This window comes from Nerophis ophidion, linkage group LG05 (assembly GCF_033978795.1).
Source record: "Nerophis ophidion isolate RoL-2023_Sa linkage group LG05, RoL_Noph_v1.0, whole genome shotgun sequence".
Taxonomy (NCBI): Eukaryota; Metazoa; Chordata; class Actinopteri; order Syngnathiformes; family Syngnathidae; genus Nerophis; species Nerophis ophidion.
Window position 1 is genome coordinate 77,395,337 of NC_084615.1, and position 27,875 is coordinate 77,423,211.

Sequence of the window (27,875 nt, forward strand, 5' to 3'; positions counted from 1 at the left end):
CCTTCCGGCTCAGCTCCTTCTTCACCACAACGGATCGGTACAACGTCCGCATTACTGAAGACGCCTCTCCGATCCGCCTGTCGATCTCACGATCCACTCTTCCCCCACTCGTGAACAAGACTCTTAGGTACTTGAACTCCTCCACTTGGGGCAGGGTCTCCTCCCCAACCCGGAGATGGCACTCCACCCTTTTCCGGGAGAGAACCATGGACTCGGACTTGGATGTGCTGATTCTCATTCCGGTCGCTTCACACTCGGCTGCAAACCGATCCAGCGACAGCTGAAGATCCCGGTCAGATGAAGCCATCAGGACCACATCATCTGCAAAAAGCAGAGACCTAATCCTGCGGTCACCAAACCGGAACCCCTCAACGCCTTGACTGCGCCTAGAAATTCTGTCCATAAAAGTTATGAACAGAATGGGTGACAAAGGACAGCCTTGGTGGAGTCCAACCCTCACTGGAAACGTGTCCGACTTACTGCCAGCAATGCGGACCAAGTTCTGACACTGATCATACAGGGAGCGGACCGCCACAATAAGACAGTCCGATACCCCATACTCTCTGAGCACTCCCCACAGGACTTCCCGAGGGACACGGTCCAATGCCTTCTCCAAATCTGGTTGGGCAAACTCCCATGCACCCTCAAGAACCCTGCCTAGAGTATAGAGCTGGTCCACAGTTCCACGACCGGGACCAAAACCACACTGTTCCTCCTGAATCCGAGGTTCGACTATCCGGCGTAGCCTCCTCTCCGGTACACCTGAATAAACCTTACCTGGAAGGCTGAGGAGTGTGATTAATACACTAATACAAAACCTCACAATAATGTCTGATTGAGTACTAAAAACATTATGACCCTCTTAAAAAACGGACTGGAATGTAATTTTCTTTAAACAAAATGAAACACCCAGAATCTACATGAAAATAAAGAATGTGGGATTTACAATATTAACTACGAATGATAAAGCACTGAATATTGACAACATATGAAACGCAACAAAAATGCCACAAACACAGCAAAATATGAATGTGAAGGGTATAAAAAAAAAAAAAAAAGCCCACCTACAATCTGATATATCACTAAGCTTTAGAACTTTGCTGTAAAAATGTCCTGCCGCGTCTGTCCTTGACATTTCAGGCTGGCCGCTCTGGAAACTCTCTGTGGAAACACTTCCCACCCGCAGTACTTGATGCCTGGTCTTGATGACCATAGTAACAAGTACATCATGCAAACCTGCAGGTTACAAGCATTGAAATACTTTGCATAGTTCAAGACTTACGGTCATTTGAAAACATCATAATGGCAGCTACACTTTCCATTTTAAAGATCTAAAAAAAATAATTTGGGAATGTCCAGATTGAAAAGCTTAACGGGCCTTAATTTGCTCAGGTCTGCTTTATACTGTACTGTAAAAAGGAGGAAGATGGCTACTGACATCCTGTATTTGTTGCACCTTTTTTGTCTGCAATTTTGCATGTATTGGTGCTTTAATACGTTTTTTTTTTTAACATGTAAATGTATTTAAATATCCTGAACGTGTACGGTTTACTGTGCAGAATTGTTTGCATTAATGTAAACACTTGAAACACTAAAAAATATGAAAATAATAAAACATTTATAAATTAATTAAGTTAGCGCCAATAAATTCCTTATTTATGAATGGGCAACAATTTTTAAAGGGGAACATTATCACAATTTCAAAAGGGTTAAAAACAATAAAAATCAGTTCCCAGTGGCTTGTTGTATTTTTTGAAGTTTTTTTCAAAATTTTAATGGTCCCGGAATATCCCTAAAAAAAGCTTTAAAGTGCCTTATTTTCGCTATCTTGGAAACCACTATTCATTTCCCTGTGACGTCACACAGTGCTGCCAATACAAACAACATGGCGGTTACCACAGCAAGATATAGCGACATTAGCTCGGATTCAGACTCGGATTTCAGCGGCTTAAGCGATTCAACAGATTACGCATGTATTGAAACAGATGGTTGGAGTATGGAGGCAGACAGCGAAAACGAAATTGAAGCTTTTGAGCGAATAGCTATTGACGCTATTCGGCCATAAAATGGGTGTACCTAATGAAATGGCCCATAGCATGGCTGCCTTATTAGCATCGCCGGTAAAATGTGCGGACCAAACCATCAGGACTTTCTTGTGACACTGGAGCAACTTAAATCCGTCGATTGGTAAGTGTTTTGTTTCGCATTAAATGTGGGTATCTAGTTTCAAATGTACACACAGCTAGCGTAAATAGCATGTTAGCATCGATTAGCATAGCATGTTAGCATCGATTAGCTGGCAGTCATGCTGCGACCAAATATGAATAGGAATAAATAACATTTAATTTATTTATAAAGGTGCTGGATAAAATTGAGGGTAGTCTTTAAACATGAAAAAAATTACGTTTTTTTGTGTACAATGCTTACAAAGATGCATGCAAAGAGAAGTCTCATTTGGAATTGATTAAAATGAATGAGACTGTCAACATAGACGATGTGACGTGATAAATCTATTGTTTGAAACAGTTTTCCTCACATGAATGTGTACTTGATGTATAGAATAGAATAAAACACGATGATTCAATATGCTGCTGCTGCCACATTATAATGTATAGGAGGCCCGGAAAAGGGTGGAGTGCCATCTCCGGGTTGGGGAGGAGACCCTGCCCCAAGTGGAGGAGTTCAAGTACCTCGCAGTCTTGTTCACGAGTGAGGGAAGAGTGGATCGTGAGATCGACAGGCGGATCGGTGCGGCGTCTTCAGTAATGCGGACGTTGTACCGATCCGTTGTGGTGAAGAAGGAGCTGAGCCGGAAGGCAAAGCTCTCAATTTACCGGTCGATCTACGTTCCCATCCTCACCTATGGTCATGAGCTTTGGGTCATGACCGAAAGGATAAGATCACGGGTACAAGCGGCCCAAATGAGTTTCCAGGTCTCTCCCTTAGAGATAGGGTGAGAAGCTCTGCCATCCGGGAGGAACTCAAAGTAAAGCCGCTGCTCCTCCACATGGAGAGGAGCCAGATGAGGTGGTTCGGGCATCTGGTCAGGATGCCACCCGAACGCCTCCCTAGGGAGGTGTTTAGGGCACGTCCAACCGGTAGGAGGCCACGGGGAAGACCCAGGACACGTTGGGAAGACTATGTCTCCCGGCTGGCCTGGGAACGCCTCGGGATCCCCCGGGAAGAGCTAGACGAAGTGGCTGGGGAGAGGGAAGTCTGGGTTTCCCTGCTTAGGCTGTTGCCCCCGCGACCCGACCTCGGATAAGCGGAAGAAGATGGATGGATGGATGTAGGAGGCCTAGGCCAGTGGTTCTCAAATGGGGGTACATGTACCCCTGGGGGTACTTGAAGGTATGCCAAGGGGTACGTGAGATTTTTTTTAAATATTCTAAAAATAGCAACAATTCTAAAATCCTTTATAAATATATTTATTGAATAATAATTCACACAACATATGAATGTAAGTTCATAAACTGTGACAATAAATGCAACAATGCAATATTCAATGTTGACAGCTAGATTTTTTTGTGGACATGTTCCATAAATATTGATGTTAAAGACTTCTTTTTTTGTGAAGAAATGTTTAGAATTAAGTTCCTGAATCCAGATGGATCTCTATTACAATCCCCAAAGAGGGTCCTTTTGTGACGATCCGTCACTTCATTTCTGTTGATTTTCCTACTTTTTGTATTTACTTCCCGTCAGCGCTCTTATTTTGTTAAATTTCCTGTTTGTTCCGCAGAACACTGTTTTCTCCTCACCTGCTGCCAATCAACATATGTCTATTTATGTTTTCACTCCAACACTCCTCAGCGCTCAAAGATAATTCTATGTTTGGAACTTCTGTTTGCAAGACTGCTTTGTGTTTTTGTTTTGATGATGATTAAAGTCGTCTTGCCTGCTCTCAGCTCTCCTGGTTCTTTAATTCTTGGGGTAACAAGACGGCAGTCATGCCTTTTCCTGACAACTTTAAGTTGATGATTACTTCTGTGTGCAGAAATCTTTATTTATAATTGAATCACTTGTTTATTTTTCAACAAGTTTTGAGTTATTTTTATATCTTTTTTTCCAAACAGTTCAAGAAAGACCACTAAAAAATGAGCAATATTTTGCACTGTTACAGAATTTAATAAATCAGAAACTGATGACATAGTGCTGTATTTTACTTCTTTTTCTCTTTTTTTCAACCAAAAATGCTTTGCTCTAATTAGAAAGTACTTGAATTAAAAAAAAAAAATTCACAGGGGGTACATCACCGAAAAAAAGGTTGAGAACCACTGGCCTAGGCAATTATTTTTACTCGGTGGGGGGCAAATTTATATCTCTTTTTGGAAACACTAATACAAAACCTCACAATAATGTCTGATTAAAAGCTAAAAATGTTATAAAAGACCGCCTTAAAAAACAGAAAGGAATTTAAAATTGTTTTACTGAATGAGAAAGAATGTACATAGGGGGCGGTATAGCTCGGTTGGTATAGTGGCCGTGCCAGCAACTTGAGGGTTGCAGGTTCGATTCCCGCTTCCGCCATCCTAGTCACTGCCGTTGTGTCCTTGGGCAAGACACTTGACCCACCTGCTCCCAGTGCCACCCACACTGGTTTTAAATGTAACTTAGATATTGGGTTTCACTATGTAAAGTGCTTTGAGTCACTAGAGAAAAGCGCTATATAAATGTAATTCACTTCACTACATGAAAATAAAGAATGTGTGATTTACAATATTAACTATGAACGATAAAACATTGAATATTGACAACATATGACCATCACACCAATTCTACAATCAAGCAAAACGCAACAAACACAGCGAAACAAGAACGCGACGAGTAATAAAATAAACCCAAAACTGCTGTATCACTAACCTTTAGAACTTTGTTGTAAAAATCTCCTTCCGCGTCTGTCCCTGACACCCACATTTCAGGCTGGCCACTGTGGAAACACTGTGTGGAAACGCTCCCCAACAACACTATTTGGTGCCTCGTTGGAGCTGCTGTGGCATAGATGACCATAGTAACTAATTAGATGACCATAGTAACTAATTAGATGACCATAGTGACTAATTAGATGACCATAGTGACTAATTAGATGACCATAGTAACTAATTAGATAACCATAGTAACTAATTAGATGACCATAGTGACTAATTAGATGACCATAGTAACTAATTAGATGACCATAGTGACTAATTAGAGGACCATAGTAACTAATTAGATGACCATAGTAGCTAATTAGATGACCATAGTGACTAATTAGAGGACCATAGTAACTAATTAGATGACCATAGTAGCTAATTACATGACCATAGTGACTAATTAGATGACCATAGTAACTAATTAGAGGACCATAGTAACTAATTAGATGACCATAGTAGCTAATTAGAGCACCATAGTAACTAATTAGATTACCATAGTGACTAATTAGAGGACCATAGTAACTAATTAGATGACCATAGTAGCTAATTAGATGACCATAGTAACTAATTAGAGGACCATAGTAACTAATTAGATGACCATAGTAGCTAATTAGATGACCATAGTAACTAATTAGATGACCATAGTGACTAATTAGATGACCATAGTGACTAATTAGATGACCATAGTGACTAATTAGATGACCATAGTAACTCATTAGATGACCATAGTAACTAATTAGATGACCATAGTGACTAATTAGATGACCATAGTAACTAATTAGATGACCATAGTGACTAATTAGATGACCATTGTAACTAATTAGATGACCATAGTAACTAATTAGATGACCATAGTAACTAATTAGATGACCATAGTAACTAATTACATGACCATAGTAACTAATTAGATGACCATAGTAACTAATTAGATGACCATAGTAACTAATTAGATGACCATAGTAACTAGTTAGATGACCATAGTAACTAATTAGATGACCATAGTAACTAATTAGATGACCATAGTAACTAATTACATGACCATAGTAACTAATTAGATGACCATAGTAACTAATTAGATGACCATAGTAACTAATTACATGACCATAGTAACTAGTTAGATGACCATAGTGACTAATTAGATGACCATAGTAACTAATTAGATGACCATTGTAACTAATTAGATGACCATAGTAACTAATTAGATGACCATAGTAACTAATTACATGACCATAGTAACTAATTAGATGACCATAGTAACTAATTAGATGACCATAGTAACTAATTAGATGACCATAGTAACTAATTAGATGACCATAGTAACTAATTACATGACCATAGTAACTAATTAGATGACCATAGTAACTAATTAGATGACCATAGTAACTAATTACATGACCATAGTAACTAGTTAGATGACCATAGTGACTAATTAGATGACCATAGTAACTAATTAGATGACCATTGTAACTAATTAGATGACCATAGTAACTAATTACATGACCATAGTAACTAATTAGATGACCATAGTAACTAATTAGATGACCATAGTAACTAATTACATGACCATAGTAACTAGTTAGATGACCATAGTGACTAATTAGATGACCATAGTAACTAATTAGATGACCATTGTAACTAATTAGATGACCATAGTAACTAATTAGATGACCATAGTAACTAATTACATGACCATAGTAACTAATTAGATGACCATAGTAACTAATTAGATGACCATAGTAACTAATTACATGACCATAGTAACTAGTTAGATGACCATAGTGACTAATTAGATGACCATAGTAACTAATTAGATGACCATTGTAACTAATTAGATGACCATAGTAACTAATTAGATGACCATAGTAACTAATTACATGACCATAGTAACTAATTAGATGACCATTGTAACTAATTAGATGACCATAGTAACTAATTAGATGACCATAGTAACTAATTACATGACCATAGTAACTAATTAGATGACCATAGTAACTAATTACATGACCATAGTAACTAGTACATCATGCCAAAGCGCAGATTTCAACCATTGAAATACTTTGTATAGTTGAATACTTACATTCATTTGAAAACATCACTGCACATCATAATGCCAGCTACAGTTTCCGTAAAGATCTAAAAAAATATATATTTGGGAATGTCCGGCAGCACCCGGGCCTTAATTTGTCCAGATCTGATGCAGTCTACCTGCAAAATTCAATGATATCCAATACAAGTTTTGACTGACAGTAATGTTTATATTCAGTTCAGTGAAGGAATGCACTTTTGGCTGTATATGAAAGGGGATATTGACATACAGCAGGGGTGTCCAAAGTGCGGCCCCAGGGGCCATTTGCGGCCCGCAGGTTATTTTTTAACAGCCCCACGGCACATTTTAAAAATACTATGGAAAAAATGTAAAAACATAAAAAGTGGCATAAAAGAGCAAACAGGTGAAATATAACAAGAACATGTTGAAATGTTTACTCTGATAACACAAAGCTGCCGTGCAGGCTGTTTCTTTCTTAAAAAAAAAAAAAAATAGTGAATCAAAATCAATTATTGACCTATTCAAAGCTCCAATTACGTCACATTAAATATTCCACTTTGAGACATTTTTGGGGGCAAATGGATATTTTGTGTTTGCCATATAAAAAACTGAGCTGTTCATTTTTTAAAGAAGGGCCTAAAAGGAACAAAGAAAAAACATAAACAAAAAAAAAAACTTATAATTGACGGATAGATCTGAAGTTGATCTCGAGACCATTGTGTTGAAAGTAAACAGTAAAAAAAATATATATAATTCATTTTTAACACTTTAATGAGTAGGACCCTTTTGGATCAGTGTGTTTTGTTTTTAAGTCTCATTGCACAAAAAATAATAGTGAATTAAAATCAATGATGTTATGAGTTGTTGACCTTTTTCCGGCTCCAATTATTATATAATCTCAAATGTTATACTTAAAAGTTTTATTGAGTGAAAATATTGCACATTTTGTATTTTTTTTCAGTAAAAAACAGTTTTCTTTGACAAAAAGAGCATACAACTTACATCCTTAAAAACGTCACATTGACAGATAGACCTAATGTTGATCTAGAGCAGGGGTGTCAAACTCAAACACAGAGTGGGCCAAAATTTAAAACTGAACAAAGCCGAGGGCCAAGGTTGAACAAATTAACCTTTTAACAAGGACCCAAACAAGTTTAGCAATGAATATTGAACAAGCACGGCTTAAATAGGGCAGCACGGTGGTACAGGGGTTAGTGCATCTGCCTCACAAAACGAAGGTCCTGAGTAATCCTGGATTCAATCTTTCTGTGTAGAGTTTGCATGTTCTCCCCGTGACTGCGTGGGCTTCCTCCCATGGAACAGGCAGAGCTTATATAACGTAATAGAGCAAAATCAACTTTCAAAAAACAAACGAAAAAACATCAGTGGTATATTGAATGAAATTTAATTTAGAAAATGAATGCCTCTTTTCTATTTGCAGCCTTCTGAGGTAAATATCAACATTAACTTTTTGCACAGGCTAATAAATTCAAAAATAAAATAAAAATGAGGTGGGCGGGGTTTGGTGGTAGCGGGGGGGTGTATATTGTAGCGTTCCGGAAGAGTTAGTGCTGCAAGGGAACCTGGGTATTTGTTCTGTTGTGTTTATGTTGTGTTACGGTGCGGGTGTTCTCCCGAAATGTGTTTTGTCATTCTTGTTTGGTGTGGGTTCACAGTGTGGCGCATATTTGTAGCAATGTTAAAGTTGTTTATATGGCCACCCTCAGTGTGACCTGTATGGCTGTTGACCAAGTATGTGTGTGTGAAAGCCGCATTTATTATGTGACTTGGCCAGCATGCTGTTTATATGGAGGAAAAGAGGACGTGACGACATGTTGTAGAGGACGCTAACAGTGCCTTTAAGGCACGCTCCCAATATTGTTGTCCGGGTGGAAATCGGGAGAATGGTTGGCCAGGGAGATTTCCGGGAAGGGCACTAAACTTCGGGAGTGTCCCGGGAAAATTGGGAGGGTTGGCAAGTATGAGTATTAGCAGTGAATTTGGTGTTACCGGCGGGCCAACTCTAATGTTAATTTGATATTCTAGAGCATGGGTGTCAAACTCTGGCCCGCGGGCCATAATTGGCCGCCATGTATTTTCATTTGGCCCTTGAGGCAATATCCAATTAACATTAGAGCTGGCCCGCCGGTATTATACAGCGGCGGTGTCGCTGTAACACCGCATTCACCGCTAATACTCATACTTGCTAACCCCCCGTTTTTCCAAGGAGACTCCCAAATTTCAGTGCCCCTCACGAAAATCACAGAGGAAAACCATTCTCCCAAATTTCTCCCGATTCCCACCTGGACAACAATATTTGGGGGCGTGCCTTAAAGGCACTGCCTCAAGCGTCCTCTAAAACCTTTCGTCACGCCCGCTTTTCCTACGTAGAAACAGCGTGCCGGCCTAGTCACATGATATATGTGGCTTTTACACACACACACACACACACACACACACACACCCGCTAATGCAATGCAAGCTTGGTCAACAGCCATACAGGTCACACTGAGGGTGGCCGTATAAACAACTTTAAGACTGTTACAAATATGCGCCACACTGTGAACCAACACTAAACGAGAATGACAAGCAAATTTCGGGAGAACATCCGCACTGTAACACAACATAAACACAACAGAACAAATACACAGAACCCTTGAAGCACTACCTCTTCCTGGACGCTACAATATAAAAATGTATTATTAGCCTGTGGGAAAAGTTTATTTTGATATTTACCTGAGAAAGCTGCAAATAGAAAAGAGGCATTCAATTTCTATTTAAATTTGATTTGATATGCCATTGCTATTTTTAAATTATTAGTATTATTTGAAACTCGATTTTGCATGTCACTATAAGGTTATATAAGTCTCGCTTGTTCAATATTCAATGCAAAACTTGTTTGGGTCCCTAATAAAAGGTTCATTTGTTCAACCTCGGCCCACGGCTTTTTTCAGTTTAAAATTTTGGCCCACTCTGTATTTGAGTTTGACACCCCTGATCTAGAGCATGGTGTCAAACTCTGGCCCGCGGGACATATTTGGGGGCGTGCCTTAAAGGCACTGCCTCAAGCGTCCTCTAAAACCTTTCGTCACGCCTGCTTTTCCTACGTAGAAACAGCGTGCCGGCCTAGTCACATGATATATGTGGCTTTTACACACACACACGCTAATGCAATGCAAGCTTGTTCAACAGCCATACAGGTCACACTGAGGGTGGCCGTATAAACAACTTTAAGACTGTTACAAATATGTGTCACACTCTCAACCAACACTAAACGAGAATGACAAGCAAATTTCGGGAGAACATCCGCACTGTAACACAACATAAACACAACAGAACAAATACACAGAACCCCTTGCAGCACTACCTCTTCCTGGACGCGACAATATAAAAATTTATTATTAGCCTGTGGGAAAAGTTTATTTTGATATTTACCTGAGAAGGCTGCAAATAGAAAAGAGGCATTCGATTTCTATTTAAATTTGATTTGATACGCCATTGCTATTTTTAAATTATTAGTATTATTTGAAACTCGATTTTGCATGTCACTATAAAGTTATATAAGTCTTGCTTGTTTAATATTCAATGCAAAACTTGTTTGGGTCCCCATTAAAAGGTTCATTTGTTCAACCTTGGCCCGCGGTTTTGTTCAGTTTTAAATTTTGGCCCACTCTGTATTTGAGTTTGACACCCCTGATCTAGAGATTTAAAACTTGAATAATAATTTTTAAAAATGACTGAATAATGACATTCTTAACATTTTATTTTTTACCAAAACCCTTTGGGGTCCCCGGCATCAAGCCTGAGTGGAGGCCTAAATAAATATTTTTTATACATATATTGTATTGTTTTTTAAAATAAATGGCCCCCGCTTGCTTTGATTATTCAGTGCGGCCCTCAGTGGAAAAAATGTGGACACCCCTGACATACAGTATTGATTAATACCTCTCTAAAAATATCATTAAATTCACATTTTGTGGTTACTTTTGTATGTGCTTTAATTCTGAAAGGATGAACTCCTGCTCTCTGCTGGTGAAAATGGTGCACTGCAACTAAAAAGGCACAAAAGTGCTCAATACCTGCTTACACCACTGCTATACTACGTCACTATCAGGCATTGTGTCTGAGATGAGGATAGCTCTGCACCGTGCGTTCGATCCCCTCCTTCAGGCCGACTACAGGTTTGTATCCCATGTCCTGCTTGGCTCGCTCGCAGCTGTAGTAGTGGTGGGTTCCCGCCAGAGCCACCCTCATTGGCGTGAAGGTGGGTTTGAAAGACACCAGCGGGCGTAGCACCAGAGCCAGCAGCCAAAGGAGGAGGGCAAGTCCGTACACAAAGGTGTATGGCAGGTGGTAGCGTGGAGCGGCGTAACCCAGAGCGACCAACACATCCGACATGAAGTCCCAAAAGCAAACTGGTTCATCGTTGGTGATGTGGTACGGCTAAAATGAGACACATCATTCAGTGAAAAATCTTTTAACAACACATATATACAGTGGGGCAAAAAAGTATTTAGTCAGCCACCGTTTGTGCAAGTTTTCCCACTTAAAATGATGACAGAGGTCTGTCATTTTCATCATAGGTACACTTCAAGTGTGAGAGACAGAATGTGAAAAAAAAATCCAGGAATTTTAAAGAATTTATTTGTAAATTATGGTGGAAAATAAGTATTTGGTCAACCATTCAACGCTCTCACTGATGGAAGGAGGTTTTGGCTCAAAATCTCACGATACATGGCCCCATTCATTCTTTCCTTAACACGGATCAATCGTTCTGTCCCCTTAGCAGAAAAACAGCCCCAAAGTATGATGTTTCCACCCCCATGCTTCACAGTAGGTATGGTGTTCTTGGGATGCAACTCAGTATTCTTCTTCCTCCAAACACGACGAGTTGAGTTTATACCAAAAAGTTCTATTTTGGTTTCATTTGACCACATGACATTCTCCCAATCCTCTGCTGTATCATCCATGTATCCATTTTGGTATAAACTCTACTCGTCGTGTTTGGAGGAAGAATAATACTGAGTTGCATCCCAAGAACACCATACCTACTGTGAAGCATGGGGGTGGAAACATCATGCTTTGGGGCTGTTTTTCTGCTAAGGGGACAGGACGATTGATCCGTGTTAAGGAAAGAATGAATGGGGCCATGTATCGTGAGATTTTGAGCCAAAACCTCCTTCCATCAGTGAGAGCGTTGAATGGTTGACCAAATACTTATTTTCCACCATAATTTACAAATAAATTCTTAAAAATTCCTACAATGTGAATTCCTGGATTTGTTTTTAACATTCTGTCTCTCACAGTTGAAGTGTACCTATGATGAAAATGACAGACCCCTGTCATCATTTTAAGTGGGAGAACTTGCACAATCGCTGGCTGACTAAAATACTTTATTGCCCCACTGTATTATTACTACTGACTTTGCCACAGATGGGAGAGTCTGGCCTCAGGTGCTCTGCAGCTAAGATGTGTCCATGGACCACGTTCTCCACAAAGGTGAAATCCACCAGGTTGGTGCCATCGCTAGAGAACATATAACATGAAACAAAACATAAGACAAATCTTCCATCCATCTTCTTCCGCTTATCCGAGGTCAGGTCACGGGGGCAGCAACCTAAGCAGGGAAGCCCAGACTTCCCTCTCTCCAGCCACTTCGTCCAGCTCCTCCCGGGGGATCCGGAGGCGTTCCCAGGCCAGCCGGGAGACATAGTCTTCCCAACGTGTCCTGGGTCTTCCCCGTGGCCTCCTACCGGTTGGACGTGCCCTAAACACCTCCCTAGGGAGGCGCTCGGGTGGCATCCTGACCAGATGCCCGAACCACCTCATCTGGCTCCTCTCCATGTGGAGGAGCAGCGGCTTTACTTTGAGTTCCTCCCGGATGGCAGAGCTTCTCACCCTATCTCTAAGGGAGAGACCCGCCACACGGCGGAGGAAACTCATTTGGGCCGCTTGTACCCGTGATCTTATCCTTTCGGTCATGACCCAAAGTTCATGACCATAGGTGAGGATGGGAACACAGATTGACCAGTAAATTGAGAGCTTTGCCTTCTGGCTCAGCTCCTTCTTCACCACAATGGATCAGTACAACGTCCGCATTACTGAAGACGCCGCACCGATCCGCCTGTCGATCTCACGATCCACTCTTCCCCCACTCGTGAACAAGACTCCTAGGTACTTGAACTCCTCCACTTGGGGCAGGGTCTCCTCCCCAACCCGGAGATGGCACTCCACCCTTTTCCGGGCGAGAACCATGGACTCGGACTTGGAGGTGCTGATTCTCATTCCGGTCGCTTCACACTCGGCTGCGAACCGATCCAGTGAGAGCTGAAGATCCCGGTCAGATGAAGCCATCAGGACCACATCATCTGCAAAAAGCAGAGACCTAATCCTGCGGTCACCAAACCGGAACCCCTCAACGCCTTGACTGCGCCTAGAAATTCTGTCCATAAAAGTTATGAACAGAATCGGTGACAAAGGACAGCCTTGGCGGAGTCCAACCCTCACTGGAAACGTGTCCGACTTACTGCCAGCAATGCGGACCAAGCTCTGGCACTGATCATACAGGGAGCGGACTGCCACAATAAGACAGTCCGATACCCCATACTCTCTGAGCACTCCCCACAGGACTTCCCGAGGGACACGGTCCAATGCCTTCTCCAAGTCCACAAAGCACATGTAGACTGGTTGGGCAAACTCCCATGCACCCTCAAGAACCCTGCCCAGAGTATAGAGCTGGTCCACAGTTCCACGACCAGGACGAAAACCACACTGTTCCTCCTGAATCCGAGGTTGGACTATCCGGCGAAGCCTCCTCTCCAGTACACCAGAATAAACCTTACCGGGAAGGCTGAGGAGTGTGATCCCACGATAGTTGGAACACACCCTCCGGTCCCCCTTCTTAAAGAGAGGGACCACCACCCCGGTCTGCCAATCCAGAGGTACGGCCCCCTAGACAAAACTTGTTTTTTTATAATTACCGGTGCTTTTAAGGATGTACTGCAAAAACACCAGAGAAAGATCATCTATATGTGACAGGAGCATTCTCTTGGTTTCAGGGCCTTAATGGAAAACCCAAGACAAAGACCTTCATTTTAAAAGACATAGGAGTGAGGGACCTCTGGTGGTTGAAAGGGCCTACTACAAAAATAAATTCAAAGATCTTCTATATAACCGAAGCATTCTGTTTTAAACTATGTACTCCAAACAGACAAGACAAAGATCCTCTATATACACACACAACAGGAGCGTTATTTTATTTTTGGGGAATTACTGGAAAATATAAGACAAAGATCATCTATTTAAAAGACATAAGGGGGGTCTCTGGTGGTTGAAATAGCATACTACAAAAAACACATTTCAAAGATCTTCTATATAACAGAAACAATCTATGGTTTTAAAACCTAGATTAAGGGTTATTTATTCAAAAGACAGGCGTGCTCTGGTGGTTTTTAAGGATCTACTAAAAAAGCCCTAGTCCGCGATCTTCTATATGGAACAGAAGCAGTGTGGGGGTTTCAAAAACCATCATTTAAAAAAATAAAAAATAAATAAAATAAAATCCCAAGTCAAAGATCATCTACATCAGTGGTCCCCAACCTTTTTGTATCCGCGGACCGGTCAACGCTTAATAATTAGTCCCACGGCCCGGGTAGGTGGGGGGGTGGATTGAATCTTTTTTTTTTCTTTTTTTTTCTTTGTCATGAAAAAGGGAGGTTTTTGTGGTTAGTGCACTAATTGTAAGTGTATATTGTGTTTTTTATGTTGATTTAATAAAAAAATATATATATGTATTTTTTTTTTAAATAAATAAAAATACATGAAAAATTATTCTGCGGCCCGGTACTAATTGGGCCACAGCCTGGTAGTTGGGGACCACTGATCACTAAGGATTGAACTTTCACAGTATCATGTTGGACCCGCTCGACATCCATTGCTTTCGGTCCCCTAGAGGGGGGGGGTTGCCCACATCTGAGGTCCTCTCCAAGGTTTCTCATAGTCAGCATTGTCGCTGGCGTCCCACTGGATGTGAATTCTCCCTGCCCACTGGGTGTGAGTTTTCCTTGCCCTTTTGTGGGTTCTTCCGAGGATGTTGTAGTCGTAATGATTTGTGCAGTCCTTTGAGACATTTGTGATTTGGGGCTATATAAATAAACATTGATTGATTGATTGATTGATGATCTACATGACAGGAGCATCCTATTTTTTTTTAACAGTTAACCACAAAACCCAAGTCAAGGAGAATTTGAAAACAGGCATGCGGTGGTGGTTTTAGGGACCTAAAAAATCCATTTGTTGAGATACGCACACACACACACACACACACACACACACACACGCACGCACGCACGCACGCACACAGATTGAGAGAATACTTCCTGACCAATAGGGTTCAATATGATGTGGGTCCACCTTTTGCAGCTATTACAGCTTCAACTCTCCTGGGAAGGCTGTCCACAAGGTTGCTGAGTGTGTTTATAGGAATTTTCCACCATTCTTCCAAAAGCGCATTTGTGAGGTCACACACTGATGTTGGTCAAGAAGGCCTGACTCTCAGTCTCCGTTCTAATTCATCCCAAAAGTATTCTATCGGGTTCAAGTCAGGACTCTGTGCAGGCCAGTCAAGTCGTCCAACATCACTGTGCACTGGTGCACAGTGATGTTGGAAGAGGCCCGTTCCAAACTGTTCCCACAAGGTTGGGAACATGGAATTGTACAAAAATGATTTGGGATCCGGGAGCATTCAAAGTTCCTTTCACTGGAACTATGAGGCCAAGCCCGACACCTGAAAAACCACCCGACACCCTAATTCCTCCTCCACCAAAATTCACACTCTGTACAATGCAGTCAGAAATGTACCTCCAAACCTGGACTCGTCCATCAGATTGCCAGATGGAAAAGTGTGATTCATCACTCCAGAGAACGCGTCTCTACTGCTCTCGAGTCTTGGTGATGTATGGCTTGGATGCAGCTGCTCGGCCAAGGAAACCAATTCCATGAAGCTCTCTGCGTACTGTACGTGGGCTAATTGGAAGGTCGCATGAAGTTTGGAGCTCTGTAGCAACTGACTGTGCAGAAAGTCCTCCCCCTCTTTGTACTATGCGCTTCAGCATCCCCTGACCCCTCTCTGTCAGTTTACGTGGCCTACCACTTGGTGGCTGACTTGCTGTTGTTCCCAAACTCTTCCATTTTTCTTATAATAAAGCCGATAGTTAACTTTGGAATATTTAGTAGCGAGGGAATTTCTATAACAGTTCCATGCTGGAAATCACTGAGCTCCTGAGAGCGGCCTATTCTTTCACAAATGTTTTGTAGAAACAGTATCTATGCCTAAGTCATGGGTGTCAAACTCTGGCCCGCGGGCCAATTTGGCCCACCGTGCAATTTAATTTGGCCCTTGAGGCAATATCAAATTAACATTAGAGCTGACCCGCCGCTATTATAACACAGCATTCACCGCTAATACTCATACTTACCAACCCTCCCGATTTTCCCGGGAGACTCCCCAAATTTCAGTGCCCTTGCCGAAAATCACCCGGGGCAACCATTCTCCCGAATTTCCACCCAAACAACATTGGGGACGTGCCTTAAAGGCACTGCATTCAACATCCTCTACAAACTGTCGTCCCGTCCGCTTTTTCTCCATACAAACATTGTGTCGGTCCAGTCACATAATATATGTGGACTTTACACACAAACAAGTGAATGCAACGCATACTTGGTCGAACCGCCATACAGGTCACACTGAGGGTGGCCGTGGGGCGGTATAGCTCGGTTGGTAGAGTGGCCGTGCCAGCAACTTGAGGGTTGCAGGTTCAATTCCCGCTTCCGCCATTCTAGTCACTGCTGTTGTGTCCTTGGGCAAGACACTTTACCCACCTGCTCCCAGTGCCACCCACACTGGTTTAAATGTAACTTAGATATTGGGTTTCACTATGTAAAGCGCTTTGAGTCACTAGAGAAAAGCGCTATATAAATATAATTCACTTCACTATAAACAACTTGTTACAAATATGCGCCACACTGTGAACTACAGATGCGCAGATAGGCAATTATATCATCCGCGTCACCAAAATCGTCATCCACCCGCCGTCCACCCGAACCAAAATCGTCCGCCCGCTGAAATACAGCAGAGGTTGGCCACCTTTACCACTCACAGAGCTATTTAAACCTGTTTCACAGAGTAACAAAGACAATTGGAGCCGCTAAAGTTCTCGCAATTATCCAATTGGCGTTCATCCTGACGACAAGGATATGGGCGTGCTGTGAAGCCATTGCCTTAGACACCTTCAACAACATGTACACACCGACTGTTAGTCCGGCATCATGTTGTGTGCAGCTTCCGCAATCACACGTACAAGATTGAAAGGCATACTGGGTGATACAGAGTACACTGATGGTTGTGATATAAACAACTTTAACACTTACCAATATGCGCCACACTGTGAAGCCACACCATACAAGATTGACAAACACATTTCGGGAGAACATCCTCACAGTAACACAACATAAACGCAACACAACAAATACCCGGAATCCTTTGTATCCGTGACAATTCCTGAATATATTTTACACCCCTGTGCCCCAACCCCGCCGTTTGCTGCTTGCGGGGTGTATAAAATAGTCAGGCAGTGTCACGGATACAAAGGATTCTGGGTATTTGTTGTGTTGCGTTTATGTTGTGTTACTTGGAGGATGTCTTCCCGAAATGTGTTTGTCAATCTTGTTTGGTGTTGGCTTCACAGCGTGGCGCATATTACTAAGAGTGTTAAAATTGTTTATATCACAAGCATCAGTGTACTCTGTGTCACCCAGTATGCCTTGCAGTCGTGTGGTGTTGCTGTGGAAGCCACACACAACATGATGCTGGACTGACAAGCAGATCGTACATGTTGTAGAGGGCGACAAAGCCAATGACTTCATAGCACGCCCTAATACTTATTATCTAGGGCAACTGCATTCTATATTCCTTCAAAACCGCTCTAAAACAACACCTCCAGGCAACTTCAACACTTTACTAATACCCTCCTCCATTCACATCCCATCTCCCCGGATTATAAACAACTCAAATGTACTTCTAATGTATATACTTGTTCTTATGCTATGTGAACTCACTATGTTCTCTGCTGGCTGTACATATCCTACTAAGTAAGACCTACACTGTTTCAATGTCCACATTTCTCTGTTGATGCAATTGTTGATGACTGAAGTTCTGATATCAACCAAAGCTCCTCATCCCACCCCCCGGATTGTAAATAATTCAATGTATATACTATGATGATTAACTTGTGTGATGACTGTATTATGTTGATAGTATATATTTGTATCATGAATTGATTAACGTGGACCCCGACTTAAACAAGTTGAAAAACTTATTGGGGTGTTACCATTTAGTGGTCAATTGTACGGAATATGTGCTGTACTGTGCAATCTACTAATAAAAGTATCAATCAATCAATCAATGCTGGTAGTCATTCTAGAGAATATTAGCGTCTCCTATTGACTTCTTCGCTTTGTGACACGGGTCTTAAATGGCTCCTTGAATGGCAAAGGATACCGATCCCAGAACCATGTATGTCAAATATTCCGGATGATTCAACCGCCACCCGCCCGAATCTAATTTAAATCTATTTTTTCGTCATGTCAACCGCCCGACCCGCGGTTTATCCGCGGACTCCGCGGATGAGACCGCAAACCGCGCATCTCTACTGTGAACCCACCCCAAACAAGAATGACAACCACATTTAGGGATAACATCCGCACCGTAACCCAACATAAACACAACAGAAGAAATACCCAGAACCCCTTGCAGCAATAACTCTTCTGGGATGCTACAATATTTGAAAATCGATTTTGCATGTCACTATAAAGTTATACAAGCCTTGCTTGTTCAATATTCAATGCAAAACTTGTTTGAGTCCCTATTAAAAGGTTAGTTTGTTCAACCTTGGCCCACGGCTTTGTTCAGTTTAAAATTTTAGCCCACTCTGTATTTGAGTTTGACACCCCTGTCCTAAGTGCTGGATTTCATACAGCTGTGGCCGGGCCAAGTGATTAGGACACCTGATTCTGATTATTTGGATGAGTGGCCGAATACTTTTGGCAATATGGTGTATGTGCTGCTAAAACTGCTGTAAACCATAACAATGGCAGACATCATTCAAAGAATAGACAGAGGCAGATACATAAAATCACTATGATATCATGTACGTGCAAGCAGTCACTCACCCAATGATGAACTTCATCTTGCCCCTGCGAGCTGCGTCCACCAGGATGGGCACCAGCTGCGGGTCCCGGGGTCCGAAGATGCCATGAGGACGGATGGCAACTGTGAGGAAACCTGTCTGCTTGTCACACGCCCGGAGGACCAACTGGAACATGGATGTACAAAATTCAAATAGGAAATTTATATATTTGCAGGATTCTTCTTTGAACATTGCATATTTTGTTTTCATTGCTTTGATGTTGGACAAGGCTCATATGAAGACTGGACTTCATTCTTCACCACTACGATTATTTAGTGTACATCATTTGCTGCAATGTGTTTTATACAACAGAAACAATCTGCTGTTTGAAGAATTTACTGCAAAAGAGCTAATAAAAGATATAATATTCTTATATTAAGATGACCTTATTATACTTATACTGTATAACATTTTTAATTACAGTATTTCCTTGAATTGCCGCCAAGGTGCTAATTAATTTAAAACCTCTTCTCACTCCTGCACTTACCAAAGGCATGTGGTAAAATGTAATGTCACCAGATGGTTAAGTATATTTAGCAAAAAATGTAGTCAAATATCCTTTACAGAACAAAAGCACTTTGGTGGTTGCTACGACCTATTCACAATTAAATATAGTTATAGATATTTTCTAGTGGACAGAAGTTATTCTGTGATTTTTTTCTTTGGTTCTACTGTACTGTACTAAAAAAAAGGAATTAAAGTGGTCCCCAACCTTTTTGTATCTGCGGCCCGGTCAACGCTTAATAATTTATCCCGTGGCCCGGGAGGAGGGTGTCCTTTTTTTTTTTCTTCTTTGTCATGAAAAAGAGACGTTTTTTTCATGAAAAAGGGAAGTTTTTGTGTTTGGTGCACTAATTGTAAGTGTTTGTTGTGTTTTTTATGTTGATTTAATAAAAAATAGAAAAATAATGATAATATTTAAAAAAAAAAAAAATTTTTTATAAAAAATTATTCGCGGCCCGGTGGTTGGGGACCACTGCTCTAACATCTTACATTTTAATCGATACGGTGCCAATTCTAATTCACGAAGCTCAGAGTAAAGCCGTCTGTTTTCCACATCGAGAGGAGCCAGATGAGGTGGTTTGGGCATCAGGTCAGAATGCCCCCCCCGGAACGCCTCCCTGAGGAGATGTTTAGGGCGAGTCCAACCTGTGGGGGACCACGGGGAAGACCCAGGACATGTTGGCAAGATTATGTCTCCCTGCTGGCCTGGGAACACCACAGGATCCCCCTGAGAAGAGGTGGACTAGGTGGGTGGGGAGAATGGAAGTCTAGGCTTCTCTGCTTAGGCTGCTGCCCCCGTGACCCGTATTCGGATGAGGGCAAAAAGATGGCTGGACAGTACCAATTCCTGGTAGCTGGGAAACAATTCCGGTACTCAACTGTACCAATTTTTGGTACTTTTGTGTGTGTTCAAATGTGTTAATAAATGAATGTTAAAACTTGTTTTCAAAAGGTATATTGTTTTTGAAACATTGAGCTGTGTGTTATCTTGTTTTCTTACACTTCTGTGTCTCAATAGCAAGTTCTGTACAGTATTGTGACTTTGCATGCAGTGTGTTGTCTTAGTCAGGAACTAGTCTCCGCCCTTAGGTTGAATGTTCCAGTTTTGTCTTTTGTTGAGCACTACAGAGTATTTATACTGTTAGTATTTTCATTATTAAACATCGACGGTTTTCGTCCTGGTCGTGGAACTGTGGACCAGCTCTATACTCTCGGCAGGGTTCTTGAGGGTGCATGGGAGTTTGCCCAACCAGTCTACATGTGCTTTGTGGACTTGGAGAAGGCATTCGACCGTGTCCCTCGGGAAGTCCTGTGGGGAGTGCTCAGAGAGTATGGGGTATCGGACTGTCTTATTGTGGCGGTCCGCTCCCTGTATGATCAGTGTCAGAACTTGGTCCGCATTGCCGGCAGTAAGTCGGACACATTTCCAGTGAAGGTTGGACTCCGCCAAGGCTGTCCTTTGTCACCCATTCTGTTCATAACTTTTATGGACAGAATTTCTAGGCGCAGTCAAGGCGTTGAGGGGTTCCGGTCTGGTGGCCACGGGATTAGGTCTCTGCTTTTTGCAGATGATGTAGTCCTGATGGCTTCATCTGGCCGGGATCTTCAGCTCTCACTGGATCGGTTCGCAGCCGAGTGTGAAGCGACCGGAATGAGAATCAGCACCTCCAAGTCCGAGTCCATGGTTCTCGCCCGGAAAAGGGTGGAGTGCCATCTCCGGGTTGGGGAGGAGACCCTGCCCCAAGTGGAGGAGTTCAAGTACCTAGGAGTCTTGTTCACGAGTGGGGGAAGAGTGGATCGTGAGATCGACAGGCGGATCGGTGCGGCGTCTTTAGTAATGCGGACGTTGTATCGATCCGTTGTGGTGAAGAAGGAGCTGAGCCGGAAGGCAAAGCTCTCAATTTACCGGTCGATCTACGTTCCCATCCTCACCTATGGTCATGAGCTTTGGGTCATGACCAAAAGGATAAGATCACGGGTACAAGCGGCCGAAATGAGTTTCCTCCGCCGGGTGGCGGGGCTCTCCCTTAGAGATAGGGTGAGAAGCTCTGCCATCCGGGAGGAGCTCAACGTAAAGCCGCTGCTCCTCCACAGACACGTTGGAAAGACTATGTCTCCCGGCTGGCCTGGGAACGCCTCGGGATCCCCCGGGAAGAGCTAGACGAAGTGGCTGGAGATACTTCCCTGCTTAGGCTGCTGCCCCCGCGACCCGACCTCGGATAAGCGGAAGATGATGGATGGATGGATGGATGTTTGTCCGTGTACCTTAGTTGTAATTTTCATTACCAAATTTAGAGGTCGCCATGTAAAATTGATAATGCTAATTGCTTGCATGTCTGTGGCAAATCCAATGTATAATAGCGATGATCTAGTGCCTGTGTGTCAAACTCTGGCCAAATATCATCCCAGGGGATGATATTTAATTAGTATTAGAACCGGCACACAGGCCGCAGCTCTTTTACACGCATCAATACTCAATCAGTGTTGTTGGAGTCTCACAGTAAATGTTTAGGGTCCCACTTTTTTTTGTAACTGTTCATTGAAAACAAATGATAAATATATGCATTATCCTGTTATATCTCACATTCTATATTGTGTTTTCAGAAAAAGCTTGTCATGAATGTTATTTAATTTATAAAAGAAGAAGAAAAATGTTATGCAAATGTAAACGAAATTTGGTTATAAACATTCATTCACTTTCTTCTTTCCTTCTTGGATGTAAACTTTACCGCTGACGGTATTTTTTTCCATATTTTTATTGTAATATTTTCAGAAAGTATTTGTTGTATTTTTGGCCAAAGTAAGACAAAAGGAAGCAATCTGAAGTTGTCTTTATTTTTTAGTTTTAATGCCATGATTTTAATAGTCCGCGGCCCGCCTGTGCACAGATTTTCCTTCACGCGACCCCTGAGCTAAAATGAGTTTGACACCCTTAATCCAGCGCAGTTATTTAGAAAAGTGGAGCCATACCATACTTTTGAGTGCCTTCTTTTGGCTCTCTTGACATATAAAATTGTAACATCACCCAGGGGCAGTCCAGTTGAGTCCACTCTATGAGTGCTTGACTGCTTGTTTCCCAGCCAAGTGCTTGAGCCAGAAATGAAGTCACGTGCAACAAAAGGTATCAAAATACATTTTCAGCCCTTTCAGACACTTGTGATTTAGGGCTATATAAATAAACATTGATTGATCAAAATATGGAGCCAGTTTGATTTTACGTGACTCGACACTCAGTAGTAAGAACGGATATGGTTGGTACCTTTAAAAGTACCAAATTCGGTTCCCATCCTTAAAGACTTGATTCTTGATTCTCACGATCATACTCATAATCTGTTTATGCAATCAAAGTTGCTCAAATTTGATGATCTTATTAAATATAATACATCAATAATCTTATATAAAGCATTTAACAAACTATTGCCGCCTAATCTACAGCGTTTTTTTAATAAGACGAGTCCAGGTTCATAACTTGAGAGGCTTTGGATATTTCTCATTGCCGAGACCTCAAACCACTTGTAAATGTTTTTGTGTGTGTCTGTATGCGCAGTAAAACTACGGAACAAACTGGACTTACAACACAAGCGATGCCAAACTATTAAGAGTGTAACTGTACACAAAAATTTCGGTACGGTACGTACCTCGGTTTAGAGGTCACGGTTCGGTTCATTTTCGGTACAGTAAGAAAACATCAAAATATAAATGTTTTGGTCATTTATTTACCAAATTTGTAAACAATGGCTTTATCCTTTTAACATTGGGAACACTATAATAATCCTGCCCACGTTAATCCACATTAAACTGCTCAAGTTGTTGCTTAGATTAAATAAAATGACACAACTTTTCTTCTACATATAAAAAGTGCAACATTAAACAGTTTCAAGTCAACTCATCATGCTTCATTTATAACAGCATTTGGGAAGCCTGTAGTAGACTTTTATTATGTAAATGTTATATTTTTATCAACATGTTATAGCAGGGACCCTGCTATTCAAAACTAGGCTGCTACATTACTAATGATTCATGTAACTATTGCTGAAAAAAATAGTACAATAGCAATAGGAGAGACTATTCATCCCTGAACACCATGGAGTTCAATGAAATAACAGACAGACAAGGCTTTGCTCCCCTAACACGCACACACACCACAAAATGAGCCTTCACCTCAAGCCAGACCTGCGAGCGAGCTGAGCTGCAGTTTAAGTTTCTAGAACAGGGGTAGGGAACCTATGGCTCTAGAGCCAGATGTGGCTCTTTTAATGACAGCATCTGGCTCTCAGATAAACCTTAGCTGACATTGCTTAACACGATAAGTAATGAATAATTCCGCTGGTAATCACGATGTTGAAAATAACGATCAAAATATAAAACATTCTCATGCATTTTAATACATCCATCCATCCATCCATCCGTTTTCTACCGCACCTGTTCAAGCAATAAAAATTGTTATTAAAAAAAGAATTAGAGACTTATTATACTCTAAAAATGTTGGTCTTACTTAAAAAATGCTCGCATTTAGTTGTATTATTACTTCGGTACTCTTGTCTTGTTCTGTATACTGTACAGTATTTTGTATTTGTAGTGTTTTTCTATTGTACAGGATTGCTTGTTATTTGTAATAGATAGTAGTCTGTTTATTTCAATTGTTATTTTTTCCTTTATTACCTCGTGTTATTTATTGTACCCCATATTTGCTCCCACAACCGCACCTTAAATTGGAGTCTTTAATCTTGTTATATGCAAATATAATGACAATAAAGTCTACTCTATTCTCTTGTATTGTATTCTATTCTATTCTATTCAGCGTTAAAAAATATGATATGGCTCTCACGGAAATGCATTTTAAAATATTTGGCTTTCAGGGCTCTCTCAGCCAAAAAGGTTCCCGACCCCTGTTCTAGAAGGTCAACGGGCTCATAGTGATGGTAATAGTAGTTGTTGTGACTGGGAGGTGTTTTTTATCATTTGGGGGAAGTCCGCTGCCAAATGCTCCCCTGCTAAACACCTATCTGCTCGACGCTGAAGCATTAACTACATGCGCTCTGAATACGCACTGCTGATTGGCTTTGTATGTAACCAATCAGATGGTTGTGTGGGCGGGACAATGCTGGGTGCTGACACAGAGGCAGAAAGCAGAGCAGCTTGTGAAGACTTTTGCTCACAAACTCGTTCGGTACCCCGCCTGCCGAACCGAAACGGTTCAATACAAATACACGCACCGTTACAAACTATTAATCGATGTAAACTATTTTACAAACATCGGGTCTGGTTCAAATATAGAGATGAGGGTTTTTAATTTGACTTGCTGTTGTACTCTGTCTCAAATTAACATGTGCTCAATGTTTCCTTACCATTATTGCTATGTTGTCTATTACCATTGTTTGTATTGTTCATTCTTCCTACATTGTTGATACAAAATATTGTTACAGTGTAATAATTATTGTTACCTGTGGTAATGCCACCATGCTACAACATTTGTATAATAACCATTGAACAAAGTAACAGTGAATCACCGAACAGAAAACTGGGAGTGGGATTAAATAAATTAGGCAAAGTTGTATCATCATGCTTACATACTATAAATTACCTTTTGCATTATATAAATAAAAATTATTATGTGTTGTCTAGCTTGTATTTTTTTTTATGTCATCGCCTGAAATGAGTAAATGAAATGAATTCATTGTAAGTACAGAACAGTGTAGCCCCCTACCTTCTCTTGCTCAATCTTGGTCTGCGTGTAGTAGTCGATAGGCTTCTTGGCATACGGTAAATCTTCCCTGCCGTTCTTGATGTGGACCCCCTCAAACACCACACTGGCACTACTGGTCAGCACCAGTTTCTGACAAAAACAAGCCAGTTTAAACACCTCCGCGCCAATATCTGTAATCCAAACTAACCTTTACCTGCATATCTCACCTGTACTCCGGCCTTGGCGCAAGCCTGAATGACAATCCTCGTGCCCTGAATGTTGACCTTTTCAAAGAGTCGCCTGTCGTCACTTGCAGGTGATGGAGAGGCGCAGTGGAAGACCAGAGACACGCCATTCAGGGCCGGCAGCAGGGCCTGAAGCAAAAACACACATGTAAAAGAGGATAGTGTGTCAATCAGAAGAATGAGGCTCCATGCAGACAAGTTATTTTTCAAAATAAAAGTATTATGCATGAACTTTTGGAGTCTTGTGTCTCTGCAGAGCAGGGGTCACCAACCTTTTTGAAACCAGGAGCTACTTCTTGGGTACTGATTAATGCAAAGGGCTACCAGTTTGATACACACTTAAATAAATTGCCAGAAATAGCCAATTTGCTCAATTTACCTTTAATAAATAAATCTATATACATAAAAAAATGGGTATTTCTGTCTGTCATTCCGTCGTACATTTTATTTCCTTTTACGGAAGGTTTTTTGTAGAGAATAAATGATGAAAAAACACTTAATTGAACGGTTTTAAAGAGGAGAAAACACGAAAAAAATGAAAATTTAATTTTGAAACATAGTTTATCTTCAATTTCGACTCTTTAAAACTAAAAATTCAACCGAAAAATATGAAGAGAAAAAAATAGCTTATTCAAATCTTTTTTAAACATTTAAAAAAAATAATTTATGGAACATCATTAGTAATTTTTCCTGATTAAGATTAATTTTAGAATTTTGATGACATGTTTTAAATAGGTTAAAATCCAATCTGCACTTTGTTAGAATATATAACAAATTGGACCAAGTTATATTTCTAACAAAGACAAATCATTATTTCTTCTAGATTTTCCAGAACAAAAAAACAAGAAATTCAAAAGACTTTGAAATAAGCTTTAAATTTGCTTTAAATTTGATTCTACAGAATTTCTAGATTTGCCAGAATAATTTTTGGGAATTTTAATCATAAAAAGTTTGAAGAAATATTTCACAAATAATCTTTGTCGAAAAAACAGAAGCTAAAATGAAAAATTACATTTAAAAGTATTTATCATTCTTTACAATTAAGAAAATAAATTTACTTGAATATTGATTTAAATTGTCAGGAAAGAAGAGGAAGGAATTTAAAAGATAAAAAGGTATGTATGTTTAAAAATCCTAAAATCATTTTTAAGGTTGTATTTTTTTCTCGAAAATTGTCTCTCTAAAAGTTATAAGAAGCAAAGTAAAAACAATTAATGAATTTATTCAAACAAGTGAAGACCAAGTCTTTAAAATATTTTCTGGGATTTTCAAATTCTATTTGAGTTGTGTCTCTCTTCGAATTAAAAATGTTGAGCAAGGCGAGACCAGCTTGCTAGTAAATAAATACAATTTAAAAAATAGAAGCAGCTCACTGGTAAGTGCTGCTATTTGAGCTATTTTTAGAACAGACCAGCGGGCGACTCGTCTGGTCCTTACGGGCTAGATGGAGCCTCACCTCCATGTCGCACAGGTCTCCCTGGTGGAAGGTGACCCCGGGGAGCTCGAAGCTCTGTCGGATGTCAAACACGGCCACGGTGTAGCCACGATCCAGGAGCTTCTCCACCAAGTGTCGGCCCAAGAAACCTGACCCCCCAATCACTGCACACCGCTTAGTGCTCTGCGTGACAAACAATGTGCATAATCAGGGAAAAAACTTTCAAAATCACATAAAATATATGTTATACTCACCGGTCGAACACGAGTGGCCATAGTCTGATTTGTTTTTAAGTGTAAAATTAAAGAAAATAATTCCAAAAACACAAGTAAATACTACGAGTGAACGATACTCGGTTTCAAGTTGGTTCAACAGGTACCATGCGTTTGGTTTTCATGGGGTTTTATCAGCTGAGTAAATACCGCCCTCTGATTGGGCAGCACGGTCATGACGTGTAAAATAAGCCAATCAGAAAAGGAGAGTGTCAAAGAACGCCACAATTTTGTCCAATCAAAAGACGTGTTACGCCCCCTAGCGTTGAACTGTCCGCCACTAGTAAAGCTTCCCATCGTGATTCGATGTATATGGTAGTTATATAATACAACAAAACATATATAAATAATGAAAACAGTTATGTCCAAATACAGTAGCGGCATTAATGTATGCAAAACAGTTCGCGGTTACGGTTAGAGAAAAAAGATAAGAATCGAATTGAACCATTTTGTCAGTGCACAGTGCTTTATTTCTGCGTCTTCACACCACGTGATTTCTAACAACCAATCCCCGTTTTGCCCGATCAA

At 40.9% G+C, this 27,875-nt stretch overlaps 1 protein-coding gene across 1 annotated transcript; it reads right to left on the bottom strand.

The window, feature by feature from the left end:
• Nucleotides 1–10,812: 10,812 nt before the first annotated feature.
• On the bottom strand, nucleotides 10,813–27,490 carry nsdhl (NAD(P) dependent steroid dehydrogenase-like). Its single transcript, XM_061902053.1, has 7 exons — nucleotides 27,330–27,490; nucleotides 27,097–27,258; nucleotides 25,623–25,769; nucleotides 25,417–25,545; nucleotides 19,189–19,331; nucleotides 12,384–12,486; nucleotides 10,813–11,403 (listed from the first exon to the last, which is right to left on the bottom strand). The coding sequence occupies exons 1-7, from the start codon at nucleotides 27,348–27,350 to the stop codon at nucleotides 11,071–11,073; spliced, it is 1,038 nt and encodes a 345-aa protein (XP_061758037.1). The 5' UTR covers nucleotides 27,351–27,490; the 3' UTR covers nucleotides 10,813–11,070.
• Nucleotides 27,491–27,875: the final 385 nt, after the last annotated feature.

Bases quoted from the DNA above. Each gene is read 5' to 3' on its own strand.
- nsdhl (XM_061902053.1), bottom strand. From the start codon at position 27,350: ATGGCCACTCGTGTTCGACCG. The intron at 27,259-27,329 runs GTGAGTATAACA...TTTGTCACGCAG, and splicing joins TGGCCACTCGTGTTCGACCG to AGCACTAAGCGGTGTGCAGT. The intron at 25,770-27,096 runs GTGAGGCTCCAT...TTTTTGCTTCAG, and splicing joins GAGACCTGTGCGACATGGAG to GCCCTGCTGCCGGCCCTGAA.